We start from the raw sequence: 13,727 nt of genomic DNA, 5'->3' as shown, positions 1-13,727 counted from the left end.
AACAGACACCTTGATTATAGGGGAAGTAGTAGAGAATGGAGTTTAAGTGGACCAGTTCTGAAGCCAGTGAGTCTAACTCTGTCATTTACTAGCTGTGTGACCCTGGAAACATTATTTCATCTCTCCAAGCCTTGCTTTTCTTATCTATAAAATGTATTTACCTTCCAAGGAAATCATGAGGATTAGATGAGTTCCTATGTGGAAAGCACATAGAACAGTCTGTGGGATATAAGTATCTGAGTACTCAATAAGATTATTTTTCTTATGAAGATAGTAGCTGAGTTTTCCTTCTACCTCTCAGTAATGGTTTAATGAACTTTTATTTTGAGAGCTCGAAAAGTACATGGGATAACAGGCACCTGCCTAGAGCCTTCGCAGTGGCTGTATGTAGCCTGGGTCCTTCCGCCACGTGTTCGGTGATGACTGGGAAGATCTTTCAATACAAATATATTTTCTTCAGGCTCATTAGAGCCTCCTTAGGTAATCGTGGGCACTTTTGTGGCTTCAGTTACCTTACCATACATATTTTGACAACTCCCAATCTATAATTCTTCCCCTCCCTGAACTACAGACTTGTATATTTAACTTCTTACTACGTATCTCCTGACAACTCAAACTCAACAGAACCAAAGCTGAACTCATTCTGAAAGTGAGAATGAGGACTTTTCCTCTCATTTGCTCACTCTCAGATGTGCAGTAAGGATCTGGGTTGATTTAGTGGACTAATTGGCTGGGCTGGCACTCATTTCCTCATAAGTCTGTTACAAATTAGAAAGGATGACTTTGCAAAATAGAGAAGAGACATTCTTCGGTCAAGGACAAATAAAACACCATGCTTCCCATCTACAATATTCAACAAGCTAGCTTGAGAGATTCCCTACTGAAAATTATGTCACTACCCACCTAGCCACCAAAGCCAAGAACCTGAGGGTCTTCTTAGATTTCTTTTCTTCCCTTACCATGTCATTATTCTCAGCTTTGCTTTTATAATGAATCACCTTGTTTTTGTGTTTTTAATCTATTAAAAAAATCTTCAAATACAGGGTGAGTTTCCCTTTCCCTACTTTAATTTCCCAGCTTCAGGTATTTTTTATTTCTGGCTTTGAATATTTCAACTGCTTCCGAGCTAATCCATCACCTCTTGGCTTTGGCTCACGTCCCTCCCTGATGTGGTTGCCTGGGACCTACTTGGAATGCAAATCTGATCAAGTTTCTACCACTGATCAACTGGCTTGAATAGTTAGTTCCTCACGGCCAACAGTGTAAATTAAAGGTCCTGTGTGACCCTGCCCTTATCACTCCAGCTTCTTTTACAGCCTGCTGACCTCACACTTTCTGTTTCAGTAATACTGAACTATTTTATGTATTTACCCTTTCAGGTCATAATGTTTCATGACTTTGCAATTTTGCTTGTGCCTATAATGATCTTCTCTACATAACTCCTACTCAACCTTCAAGGATAATCTCAGGTAGCATCCCTCCAGGAAGTCCTCGCTGACTCATCAGGCTGGTCTGGATGAGAGTTCCCTGAATGCCCAAGGATCCTGGTAGACATCTCATCCAGTTATTCACTGCACTGTATTGGCAAGATATACTGTCTCCCGCCAACTAGGTGGAAAACGTCACAAAGTCAGGGATTTCTGTCTCGTATCCCTATCGCTATACTTGAATCACCCACAATAAATATTTAGTGAATGAGGCTGAGGAAAATGTGCACTGTAGATGTTCAAGTGTAGGTTTTCAAGACTGGCTGTATATAGGAAACATCTAGGGATCTTTTAAAAATAGAGATACCAATGACCCAGCCCAATCCATTTAAATCAGAAGTTCTGGGAGGAGGCCCTGGGCACATAGTAGACATTTAAAACTCAAGTGATAATATGCAGGTGAGGCTGGGAAGCAACTGGTTAGATGATCACTGGGTAAGGATTTGGTGGATGGTATGCTAGGGACAGATGAAAATGTTGATGGGAAAGGTACCTTTCATTCATGAAATTCCTTGAGATAATTGCTGAAGTTATGTTTATTATTGGTTAATTTCCTCCAGATATTTCCCACATATTATAAAGATTGTTTTGTTTTGTTTTTCATGCAGGTAACTTAGTTAACCATCCAGGAACCAGACTGTGATCTCAAAAGAGTACCCACCACAACTGCACATGTATTTGTTTAAAATGATGTAGGAAATAGCAGCAAGGGGAGGCAAGGGAGGTGTGGGGTTTACATTCTTCATACATTCATGTCACAATATTAGAGAAAGAAGTCTCAAATCTAAATACTTCCTGGCTCTCTTGAAATGCCACATTTGTAACATTCACACCTACTCTTGTCTCCTTCTTATTTATGGTGATAATGATGGTGAGCAGTGGATTTTCTTTTCATTTTTTTAATAGGATCTGTTTCTACTGTAACAGAGAGGCAGTGCCACATGTTGAAGCTTTTATAATTACTAAGACTTGGAATTGTTCTATATGGAATAAGAAAGGCCAGTTTGAGATATTAGTATTGTGGGAGGACTAAGTGACTCTAGTTTATGATTTTCCCATTAACAGTGCTTTCTAACAAGAGGAAAAAGTTTTGAAAATCAACATAAGAACAGTAAAAAAAGAGAGAAGGGACTCCTTTTAAAATGATCATCTAAGTGTTGGGAGAAAAATACCCTAGAGTCTTGCAGTCTCAAAACTAATATTCAAACTCTCAATCTGTTTGATTAAAAAAGTTTAATGAGCCATAAAATAAATACACTTCTATTAAATATTAAATAAATTATTTACAACTTGAAAAAATACTTTTCTTTCCATGCATCTTTATGTACAGAAATAAGACTTAGCACAAAATGTGACAATTGAAAGTTTTAAACCATTAAAGCAAAAAGGTTCTGTTTTCTTATAATCCACTGAAAAGAGGAACCAACTCAGCAGTTATGATTGTGACTTGGCAGTAACTCCGGTCTGCTGCCCTGTTCAAAATAAAATCAAGTGTTAGAAGTTCAATTCCAACATAACTTCAAGGGAATGTCAAAGAATAATCAGGAATCAGAATTTCTGTAAAATTGTTTTCTAGGATGTCTTATGAAAAATGCTTTGAGCTTTATGAAGACAAACTATCACTTTGACTTGAATCCGTCTTTCACACCTCCTTTGGTTACAATGCCTACTTAGGTAGAAGACTGCATATGCTCAAACCTGTTTCATCAAATTCTGCTTAATAAAAAAGCAACAACAGTCATGATAGATGGTTTCCCCAACCAAATCCATGCAGTGGACATAATTAAAAACAAAGATTAAGTGGCTCAGTGTATTTATGTTATACAGTTAATTTGGGATAATTAGTACTGAGGGCATAATAATAGTAGCTACCAGTTAATGGGCAGCCACTATGTGCCAGCACAGCATGTTCCTTTTCCTAAAATCATCTGGGACCTGCTCTGAGAAATCTCATCTGCACTAAGTAACCAAAAATCTACCCGTATTCATGTTGATCATCTTAGCTTCAGCACATTAAGCCCATACATTAATAGATTTTGATGCAATAAGTACTGAGTATAGCATTGGCATGAAGAATTACCCATGTCATGAGTTATTGAGCTAGTTCTAAAATAGTTCTCAGAACCTAATACCTGCACTTAACCAATGCTAAATGTAGAGGTTCTCCAAGCATCTAGAGTGTTGATTAAAAATGGAAATACTGATTTAGTTGATTTAGGATTTGGCTTAGGAATATGCATATTTAATAAGCATCTCAAGTAATTCTTAAACACATTGACAGTAGAAAATCAATGACTTAAGGATCTGACATCTTTTCTGAATGTCAGAGGAAATGGGAATTCCTTCTTAGGACTGACTTCATGTGTGTCCTTGAGCTCCGTGCCTCCCTCTTCCTCTAGATGTTTGCTTCATTAGCTGTTCACTTTGTTAGCAATTAAATATCCTTCTCCCTACACCCAGCTTAACTCCTCCTCTTTACAAAAAATTAAAAATAAAAACTACAATATATACTTCACCCAAGCTCCCCAAAATTTGTACCCCTTTACCCTCCCTACTTCCTTTCTTTAAAAGGATATTCAATCTGCTATCTCCACCTCCCATTTGCAGTGCAAGCATTCTCACTTTGGCTCTACCCCATGTGAGCTCAACCTATCATTTCAACCTTATCTCTTCCAAAACCCATTGAACTAGGCCATTTTTCACAAGTTTCTAAAATGACCTAGCGCATTTCACAGTATTAATCTTCCTCTCCTTTCATAATTGTTTGTCCCAAAATCTTCAGTCTTTTGAGGCTTGCTTCCAGTGTCACCCTATATGCCCACCCTTTCCTGCTCTCTAAATGCCTCCCAGTGGATTCTTTCCATTCTTCATCGGAAACGCCTCGTATTCTGTTGGTTCCTTTCTCATGACATGCATTTTACTTCCCCTAGTGCTCTGGCTCCTTACACTGTTTCCTACCTACTAAACACTAACTTCTTTGGGAGTAGAATCTGCGTCTCCCTCGCCTTTATGTCCCTTATAACATAGTCCTTTGTCAATGTTAACCTCCATTTCATGCTCAAAGAATATATTTTAATGTAGCCAATGTTCACAATGCTTTCATAATTCAGAACACTTACTTTCCTCATTTTGCTTGAGATAGTAGATGCTATATTTTTCAAAATTATAGGATATGCTCTAAAGTTATCTTTTAAAACACAAACCTGTGATATTATCTTCATTTATGCTATGGTATGTGTGTTTCCACTTTCTTGTCGAAGTTTCTTTCGTTCTTCAGCTTCTCCTTCATATTCCCTGACGTGTCTTTGTCGAAGCCTTCAGGGAACAAAATATTCATCAAAGTTCTATTCATCTGTATATTACTTGGGGTTTTCATGAGTATAGAGAATTCCATTTTGTGAGTCCTTATAGACCATTTACACACTATAGTGTAAACCAAACCAAAACACAAACCTAGCTATAAAATATTACCAATGTTTGTTTTAAGGGGATGTTTATATAAACATATTTCTAGAGCACTGAGATTTAAATAAATGTGCCTTGAGATGTAAACCATCAGAAGGCATCAATATGTGTTATTTTTCAAAATTTAGCACAGTTGCCATGCACAAACGGAGGAAGAAGATAGTACAGTTTTACCATAGAAGGACGTTATGTTTGAACAAACTAATTTAAATGATTAGAATTTTTTAAAACAGGCTTACAAAACAAGTTAGTTTTTATTTATTTTTAAATATAACAACTACTTCCTTCTAGTTTTATTTATTGCTACTTTCTATTTAAAAAACTCAATAGTTTAAAAATGTCTTGGTGTAGTAGAAACAATTCTATTTTTCATAGCTCTTTAATCCATCTACTGTTATTATTAAAATCATAAGAACTTTTTAAATGAAGTTTGGGGGAAAATTTACTTTAATTATGAAAAAACAGCAATTGTGACTTAGGTTAGTGTTTGTTATATGTTTCAAATGCAATGAGAATATGGGGTAAAAATGGGAAGTCACTGAGTAGTTTTAAGAGTGCCAACATGACAGGGTTTTTCTGTGCTTTTCCAAAGGATTATTAAATATTTCAACTTGAATAATTACTGGTTTAAATAATTACTTCAAAGCATCTTTAACTGGCAATTTTTTTCCTTCTAGCCTTCCATGTCAAATAATAATAGTTTGTCTGAGGGTATCTTTCCTAAACACATTTGCATTAGTCTAGCTTGAGGTACTAACAGATCAAAATAATTTCTAGAGTATACAAAACAAATTTAAACCACTGGTCAAACTTTATGTGCATCATAAAAGTTTTTTTATGTGCCATTTTATCATTATCTGATCTGCATTTAAAATAATAGTAAACAGTAGCAGAAGATAACCCCTTGTTTCCTGAATGTCAAGAGTGGGCATCATGTGCACAATCCAGTTAAAGTAATTTACCTAAAATTAGAATAATGAGTCTATTGCTTTTCCCAAGCTCTAGTAGCACATGAGTCATTACAAAGCCATTCACACCCTCCCCCAACTTCCTTAATTCACTGACTTCTGTTTGACAGACAATGCCATTTTGACAAACCCATCAGTGTCTACAAGCTGGAACAGTCTAATTCTAACATTCATTGGTCATGAAGTGAAGTATGTGATCTGTTATTGTGAGTACAGGGAAGATATTACAGGAGTGGAACAGTAACAGAATTGTCCCTGCTTCCTACACCATACCATACGGAGGAAAAAAAAAAATTTTTATCGTTGAGTTCCCATGTTGCATTTGACAATAACAAAATAGTCAAAAACTCTAAGTAAATCAGTAGCATGCTATGAAATTCCTAATTCAGAATTTTGCATTCTAAGAGAACAAGACATATTTTTTGTGGACTCCTGTTTCGAAGCTCTTTGTGATTTTTAGTACCAAAGCAGTATCTCTGACAACCTACTATTAATGAGCCTTAATTAGCTTCTGAGAGGCTTGATAGTCATAGAAGATACCAACACTTCGAGACTTAGAAGTGCTCATGTGTAGAAATATGACATAAAATAAAACCATTTCTTAAGTTCAAAACATGTCTAGATTTTCTGAAAAGGGACTTTACACATTAAATTTCAGTGGTGGCCAAAGTAATGTAAACTTGGATAATATTCTGTGATTTTTGTCAATGAAGTGTAATGATATGACCAAAGATCATGTGCCACCAATAGAATAATTCACTTAAGATAAGATATAGTACGTTGTGGAAGAAATGCTGAAAACAAAATAACCTGGCATTATTTTATGAGGAATTTTTAAGTTATGCCATACTTACTGGATTGTAATAACAACAGCAATGGCTGTTAAACTCATGACTGAGACAAAGGCAGCTATGGCTCCTAACGCAATTTTTGATAAATCATCGTTAACCGTGTTGTGAGTCTTCATGGACTTTTCCCCACACCGTTCACCAAAGTAATCCTGAGGACATCTGTAAACAACCCACATTCCAAAATCAGAATAACTGAAAACATTCTGTATATTTTAGGCTTACTTTCCAGGTCATAGCCATTTAATTCTAACATTTAAATAAAAAATATCATGCCATAGATTTACATTTCAAAATCATGAGACATAGAATGCATTTGAGCCAAAAATCTCTTTGTATAAGAACAAGTTGAGATTAGTTTGGGTGTGATACTCTAGGAAGACACACCTTTTCATTCTTGAGCTCCTTTTATGACCAACTGATGAGTTCAGTGACTTGTTATGCAGCTAATACATTCCACTGTCATTTCATATGCTAGCAGCTTTTGGGGGTAAGGAGGGTAGAACAACATTATGTGAAAAGTATCTTTACATCCTTTTTTAACTAGAGGTTTTGTAAAATTTATATTGTAAAATGATGGTTTATACCAGGGGTCAGCAAACTACAGCCCTTGGGTTAAATCTGGCCATTTGCCGGGTTTTTTTTCTTTTCTACAGTGGGCACACCTAGAATGGTTTTTACATTTTTAAATGTTTACATTTTAATTTGTCATATAAGTACATATATAATATTGATCCACAAAGCCTAAAATATTTACTATTTGGTCCTATAAGAAAAAGGTTTGCAGAACTTTGTTTTAGACATTAGAAAAATAAATGGTTTTCTACAGCTAGGAATTTCAGACATGGTGTTAGAAATACAGAATTCTGTATAATTTAGGAAAACTTACTGGCATGTTACTGTTTCCAGGAGCTCTATATATTTGCATTCTCCATTAATGCAGAAATTTTTAAATTCTGCATTACACGGGTTTTTCTTCTTTCTGTTTCTCCTGTTTTTTCCATTTCTGCCTCCTTTTTTCTTTCTTTTGGGTTTATCAGAAGTTCTTTCAGTTTCTGTTTTGTTCTTCTTGGGTTTCACTACCTGTTCAACTAAAATTAAAAATATATATGTATTAATATTTATTGACAACCATCTCTCTTGTTCTTGAATATCATTTTGGAGAAGAGAGAAGTCCCAGCAGTGAGAGCTTATATGACCATATTTGTCTCATTATTTAACACAAGTCATATACAATAATTGAACAAAGAGAGTATCTGTATTGTATGGCACTTAAAAATCTGAATCCTTTGCTATTTTATTAGCTTAGAAACATTTTGAATTTATTTCTATTATTATTATTATTATTATTATTATTATTATTGATAATGTGACTTACATGTCTAAGAGAAATCCACAAAATATTTTAAACATTTGTTGCATTTCTAATTTATACCAAGTTCTTGGTAATGAGCATTTATTAAATTTTACCTAAATCCCAGTTGAATGTATTGTTACCCAGATGATACAGATGAGGACACTGAAGTTGAGTGAAGACAAGTCACTTGCCCTAGGACACACAACTAGAAAATTGCAGTGCAGGGATGTTAAAGCCTGTTATTTCTTCACCACACTGTGTTTTCTCATGGAAAAGGGTCAATGCCATTGATTAAAGTGAGATGTGAGTATAGTTGTGGATTTTATTTACTCATATTGGTCTAGTACTGACTATCATACTTGGGAATTAGTGTGTATTACCTGGGGGTGGAAAAAACCTGAGATATCTACATTAGAGTTAATCAACTTTCTCCAATTCCCATATTACAAGAGATTACAATTAATCAATACCTTTCAGAGGTACATTTCTGTGGTCAATCTATTTGAAGAAATAGGAGACAGATATATTTGTACTTGATTTTTCAGAGATTCATCTTAACTCTTCAGGTTCACAGAAACATTTGTTCAGTATTATATTTATGCAGGATATAGTTTACCCACATGCTAAATATAGGAAGCAGGAGCTTCCATGTTAGAGCGATGCATTTTCTTATACTAATCCCTGAATAGGTTTATCCTAAACAAGTGTTTAGCAAACAGCTTAGTGAGAAGAAGCAAATACCATAATGTCATAATCCCATTAGTCATAATGGTCCTGCAGCACCCATTAAAAAGAAAACATTAGAAACATAGGGAAGGGGATCCAAGATAGGACCCTGTGATGAAGGAAACAGCAGATAAATATTATGAATATTTTAGCTGGTTATTATGACAACCTTAACAATAGTCAAATTAGGGGCAATGTTTAATAATGGGTTATGCAATTTTTATATTGAAACTTCCCTCTGGTGATAGAAAAGAACCATGAGTTCGAAAAAGTCCACTAATAAAAACATTTTAAATGGCTACTACCGCACTTTATCAGGCATATTACAAATTTTAGACAGGAGCAAATAGTCACTATGTTGAAGTGCTGCAATACACATTAACTCCATGGGTTTTACAGTCTTTCAAGAGAGTTCAACTGACATTTTCACTCTATTTCACAATGCATTGCAATTTAAAGGCACTGCCCATTTTCACCACTGACAATTTATTTGGCCTTTGGAAATATTAACAGCTTGAAACATCTTTAAGAGAACAATTTTAAGAATCTTGATGGTCTAATAGCATTCCTCCAAAAGTAAGAATTATAATGGACCGTTTTCCCACCTTATGTAAAAGTGTAAGTTCTGAAGCAAGGGAGCAAAGCGGGGCGTTCACTAAAGCTTTTCCCACCAGCCACTCAGCCCATAACTGTCTCTATGGTATCATCAGTTCTCCCTTTACCAGTTCTGGGAGCCAGACAGAGGTGGAGGGTCAGGGAAACTAAGGTCAGGAGAGAAGGGGTCTTATGTCCTGCCTCCACAGTGGATGCTCCTAGGATATTCAGATCTGATTTACTGATGACCTCATCTGTCCTCAAACCCCAGAGTAATATGAAAGAACAACAATACTTTACCTCTTACTTTGGTACCCTCATTTTAAGCAAATGCTCCCTTTTAAAGATCAGATAACATTAAAAGAGAAGAAAACTATGGGTCACTAATATTGAAATAACAAATGGGATTTGGGGTTAAATTGTAAATTTAGCAATACAAAATCCATGCATATCTGTCCTTTAATATTTCCAGAAGTTGTTGTTATTATTATTATTATATTATTGTTATTACCAGTTTCTCAATACCTAGTACTTAAGGCTAAAGCCAAATAGCTCTTGCCGCATTCCTTCCTTCTGTTGCCTTACTCATGTTAGCATGCAGTTATTTAGGGAAGAGTGGTGGGGGGGACTGGATACAGAAGCTGAGATACAGAGTAGATAGGACTGGTTGGTGTCTACCTCTGTCTCTCAGAATGGCGGCCATGTGGCACAGTGGGAAAGTGCATAGTATCTGGAATCAGACGGATTGGAGTTCTCATTTGGGCTTATCTGCTTGCTAGCTGTGGAACCTTGGGCAGAACACTTACCCTTTTTCCAAGCCTCAGTTTTTGCATCTGTAAAATGATAATTCCTACTTGATAAAGTTGTTGTGAAGATTAGACTTAATAGACATAAACCATTCGTTAGAGCTTCAGACACATAGGATGTGCCCACATCCAGCTCTTTCCATCTCCGTTTCTAGCTCACCTAGCAGAGTGTACAACAGATACACACACCAGAAAGCCACTAGAAGATCCTGGGAGCAGCTTTTCTTTTGAAGCAGCTTTGTTCATACAAACATATCAGATAGGTTACATTTTTGCCTAGCCTCTACTCACCTCTGACTGAATCATCTACAATATAGACTGATATTTGTGGTTCAGTGTCATACTCTTCTGCATAGTCATAGTCGATCCCTGAGGACAGTTCGCTACCAGGAGGAATCTCACTCACAGGGAAAATTTCACTTCCTGAGGATATCTCACTTCGTGAGTTAACCTCAAATCCATCAGCACTGTGGTCCCCAGAAAATGGTTCCCCTTTCGCAGAGTAGGTGTCGTTAAAGTCCAATCCAGAAGCATAACTGGCTATGGGAGAAAGAACAAGGGAAGAAAAGGTATAGCAGAGTGCTTTTCTCACCAGTCAGCTGCCCTTCAGGGGAAATGTTTATCTTCTGATATCAAAGTAGTTATTGCACATGTGCTATTGTTTGTGATTGAGTCACTTATGAAAGCAACTTTATGTTTTGCCAACAAGCAAACTCAGCTGTTCCGATGACAGAGTTTCTTTCATCAAGCTTTTCTTTTCCGCAGATAGTCTAATTTCCCCATCAAAAAAAATACTGCCAAATAGGCAAATTAACCTAACATACATAATTACTTACCAGCTATTGTCTAAAAATTCCCATCACTTCACATACCAAATGCATCTGTGTTTGCTAGAATGACACCTGTCCCATTATATCTAGAACCATAGGTGGGTTCTAGATCTAATGTATAAACACCAGGTTTTCTTAACACGTGGTCACATTTTTAAAAGACTGTGTACATAAAATGTAAAAAGTAATATATAAATGGTAATTGATAATAATGATTATTGTCATTGTTTCATTATTATTATTATTATTATTGTTGTTACATAAAGAAAAACAAAACAAAACAAAACTGGGAAATAGTTAAGATTTGGGGCCCAGAATTTCAAGCCCCTACTTTATCCTTTAGGTCTCAATAAAACAGAGTCATACTGGTGCTTTTAACTTTTCCCTAGGAGGACACCAGGCCCTCTAGGAAGGTAAAAACAGAATCAGTAGACAGAGGAGATGGAGAATTTAGGCAGGAGGCAGCCCTCTTGGGTCAAGGACTTAACGACTTTAAGATCTGAGGAAATCACTTCACCTCTCTGCCCTCGGTTCCTTTTATGTAAAGCGAAGGTTTGGATCACAGGATCTTTCAAGTCTCCTTCAGTTGGACTAAAGTAAAAGTACAGGGGTTCTCCGGCACCCTCTTACTGGCCAGGACCGTCTGGGACACCTGCCCGCTTTTCTCTTCCTCCCAAGGAAATAGCCCTAGGGAGGGAGCTGCCGTGAGCACCTCCGGTGGGAAAGAGTTGGAGGCGCCGAAGGGCTTTTTTTTTTTTTTTGAGAAGCAGCAAAATTCAAGAGGCGACCGCTTTTGCCCACGGTGGGAGAAGCGCCCCGCAGCTCAGAACCGGGATGTCCTCACCTGAGCTGAGGATCAAGAACGACAGCACCACCGGCGCAGGCGGCAGCAGCAGGGCTCTCATTGGTCCCTCGGCGCGGCGGCGTCGCGGTCTCTGGGGCAACCGAGACTGGAGCTGTGGGCTGGAGGAGGAGGTGGTGGAAGGCAAGGGGGACAAGCGGCGGTGAGTGGCTGTGCTCGCCCGCCCGCGGGGATCGGGCGCTCAGCGCGCCGGGACCTCGCCTTGGGATCGCTGGGCTCCGACTTGGGCGCAGGCACAAGGCGTGCGAACATTCCGGAGGTGCGGCGCTCACCTGCCGCTTTATAGGGCGGGCGGGGACCGAGGCATCGCACGTCACGGGCCGCCGCCCCAGAAGAGGTTACTACCCCAAAACCACACACGGGTGGCAGGCACCCCGCCTCCTTCCAGCGCAGAGAGCCGCTGGGAGGAAATGGAAATTAAACCCCAAATTGCAAGCCTAAGATACCAGATTCATCATGGAGGGCGGTAGTGGTGTTTGGGACCTAAGTAACTGACAAAGTCCCAATTTTTCAAAATTCCTAAAAAATCAAAGTATATACTTTAGTTGATTTTAATATTACAACAGAGATTAGAGAAGTTCCGTATTAAGATGTAACCGTACTTTAAGACCAAGAGTGACTTAATGATAGCCCAATGTCTTTAAGAAGGATAAATGAAATTCATTAAATGATCAGACAGAGCACATCTCCTGGTGACGAGTGGCTTTCTTTATGATGGGCCTATGTCTCCACCAAGGGCCCTTTCCCCCCTATTTCTATGAAATGGCCAGAATTTCAAACCACCTTCTTTCTCATTTTTTTTTTAGGTGGCCCGGGGCACTCATCAAAATTAATATTTATTGACTATTTATTATTGCCAAACTATACACTTAAAATATCACACCACCTCACTCAATAACCTTGCTGTATAAGTATTATCTTACCTATTTTACCAGAAAGACAAAATGGCAGCTTTTACAAAGCAAGGAGAATGTTATACAGCTGGTCATGGCAGAAGCTAGATGGATTTAATTCAGGTTAACCTGACTCTAAAATCTCTTTCCACTCTGATAAAAAAGTTAGACTAAATCAATCTTTGAAAAAAGAGTTCCTGAGAACAATACTTAGCATAAAGGAATAATTTCTGTTGGCAGCATATTGGCATTTGGATGAAGGGTGGTGCCCAAGACTGTGCCTTTCACAACTGGGTATAAAAGGGCCAGCTTTAGAGGTTCATTTAGATCCTAGTAGGGCATTTAGTCATGACAAGTAGATAAAGCAAAGAGGAGGGAGCTGCTTAATTCGACTCACCTTGATGGTTGGATTTTTCTTGACTTGAGAAAGAGGAAAAAAGCAAAAGCATTGTTCTAAGTGTTGCTATGTCCTGAAGATACACATCTCTTCCTTGGTTATTCCAGTAAAGCAGCCTTTCTAGCAATGTGGGTCACAGTACATCTGTCCTAATTCTGGGAAACTTTTTTTAAAGCTACTTACTTTTTAATGGCATGTCATAGTGAGTAGGCTAAATAATACCATACATTTAATTTAGTAGGATGCAAAAAGCAGGCATGACTCATGCTTTCGCTCCTGCTCAGCGCTTGTTGAGAGCATATTTGTGTAATCCACTGTTTTTTTTAATGTGGGGGAGGGGGGAGAGTAAAGAGGGAGATTAAATGATGACCAGCTCCCTGCTGTCCAGGAGTTCAGTATAGTGTGGGTCAGCTACACAAAATAGTAATTCTGTTATGTCAGATGATAGGGACCCAGAGTGCCGTGGAAAGCGAGGATGCAGCTCCATGTTGCCC

At 37.8% G+C, this 13,727-nt stretch overlaps 1 protein-coding gene across 1 annotated transcript; it reads right to left on the bottom strand.

Moving 5' to 3' along the window:
• Positions 1-2,809: 2,809 nt before the first annotated feature.
• AREG (amphiregulin) lies at positions 2,810-12,171 on the bottom strand. Its single transcript, XM_019624582.1, has 6 exons — positions 11,926-12,171; positions 10,543-10,791; positions 7,658-7,859; positions 6,775-6,930; positions 4,691-4,802; positions 2,810-2,959 (listed from the first exon to the last, which is right to left on the bottom strand). The coding sequence occupies exons 1-5, from the start codon at positions 11,984-11,986 to the stop codon at positions 4,709-4,711; spliced, it is 762 nt and encodes a 253-aa protein (XP_019480127.1). The 5' UTR covers positions 11,987-12,171; the 3' UTR covers positions 2,810-2,959; positions 4,691-4,708.
• Positions 12,172-13,727: the final 1,556 nt, after the last annotated feature.

Source organism: Hipposideros armiger, unplaced genomic scaffold (genome assembly GCF_001890085.2).
Source record: "Hipposideros armiger isolate ML-2016 unplaced genomic scaffold, ASM189008v1 scaffold_594, whole genome shotgun sequence".
Classification (NCBI taxonomy): domain Eukaryota; kingdom Metazoa; phylum Chordata; class Mammalia; order Chiroptera; family Hipposideridae; genus Hipposideros; species Hipposideros armiger.
This window is presented reverse-complemented; position numbering and strand designations above follow the sequence as displayed.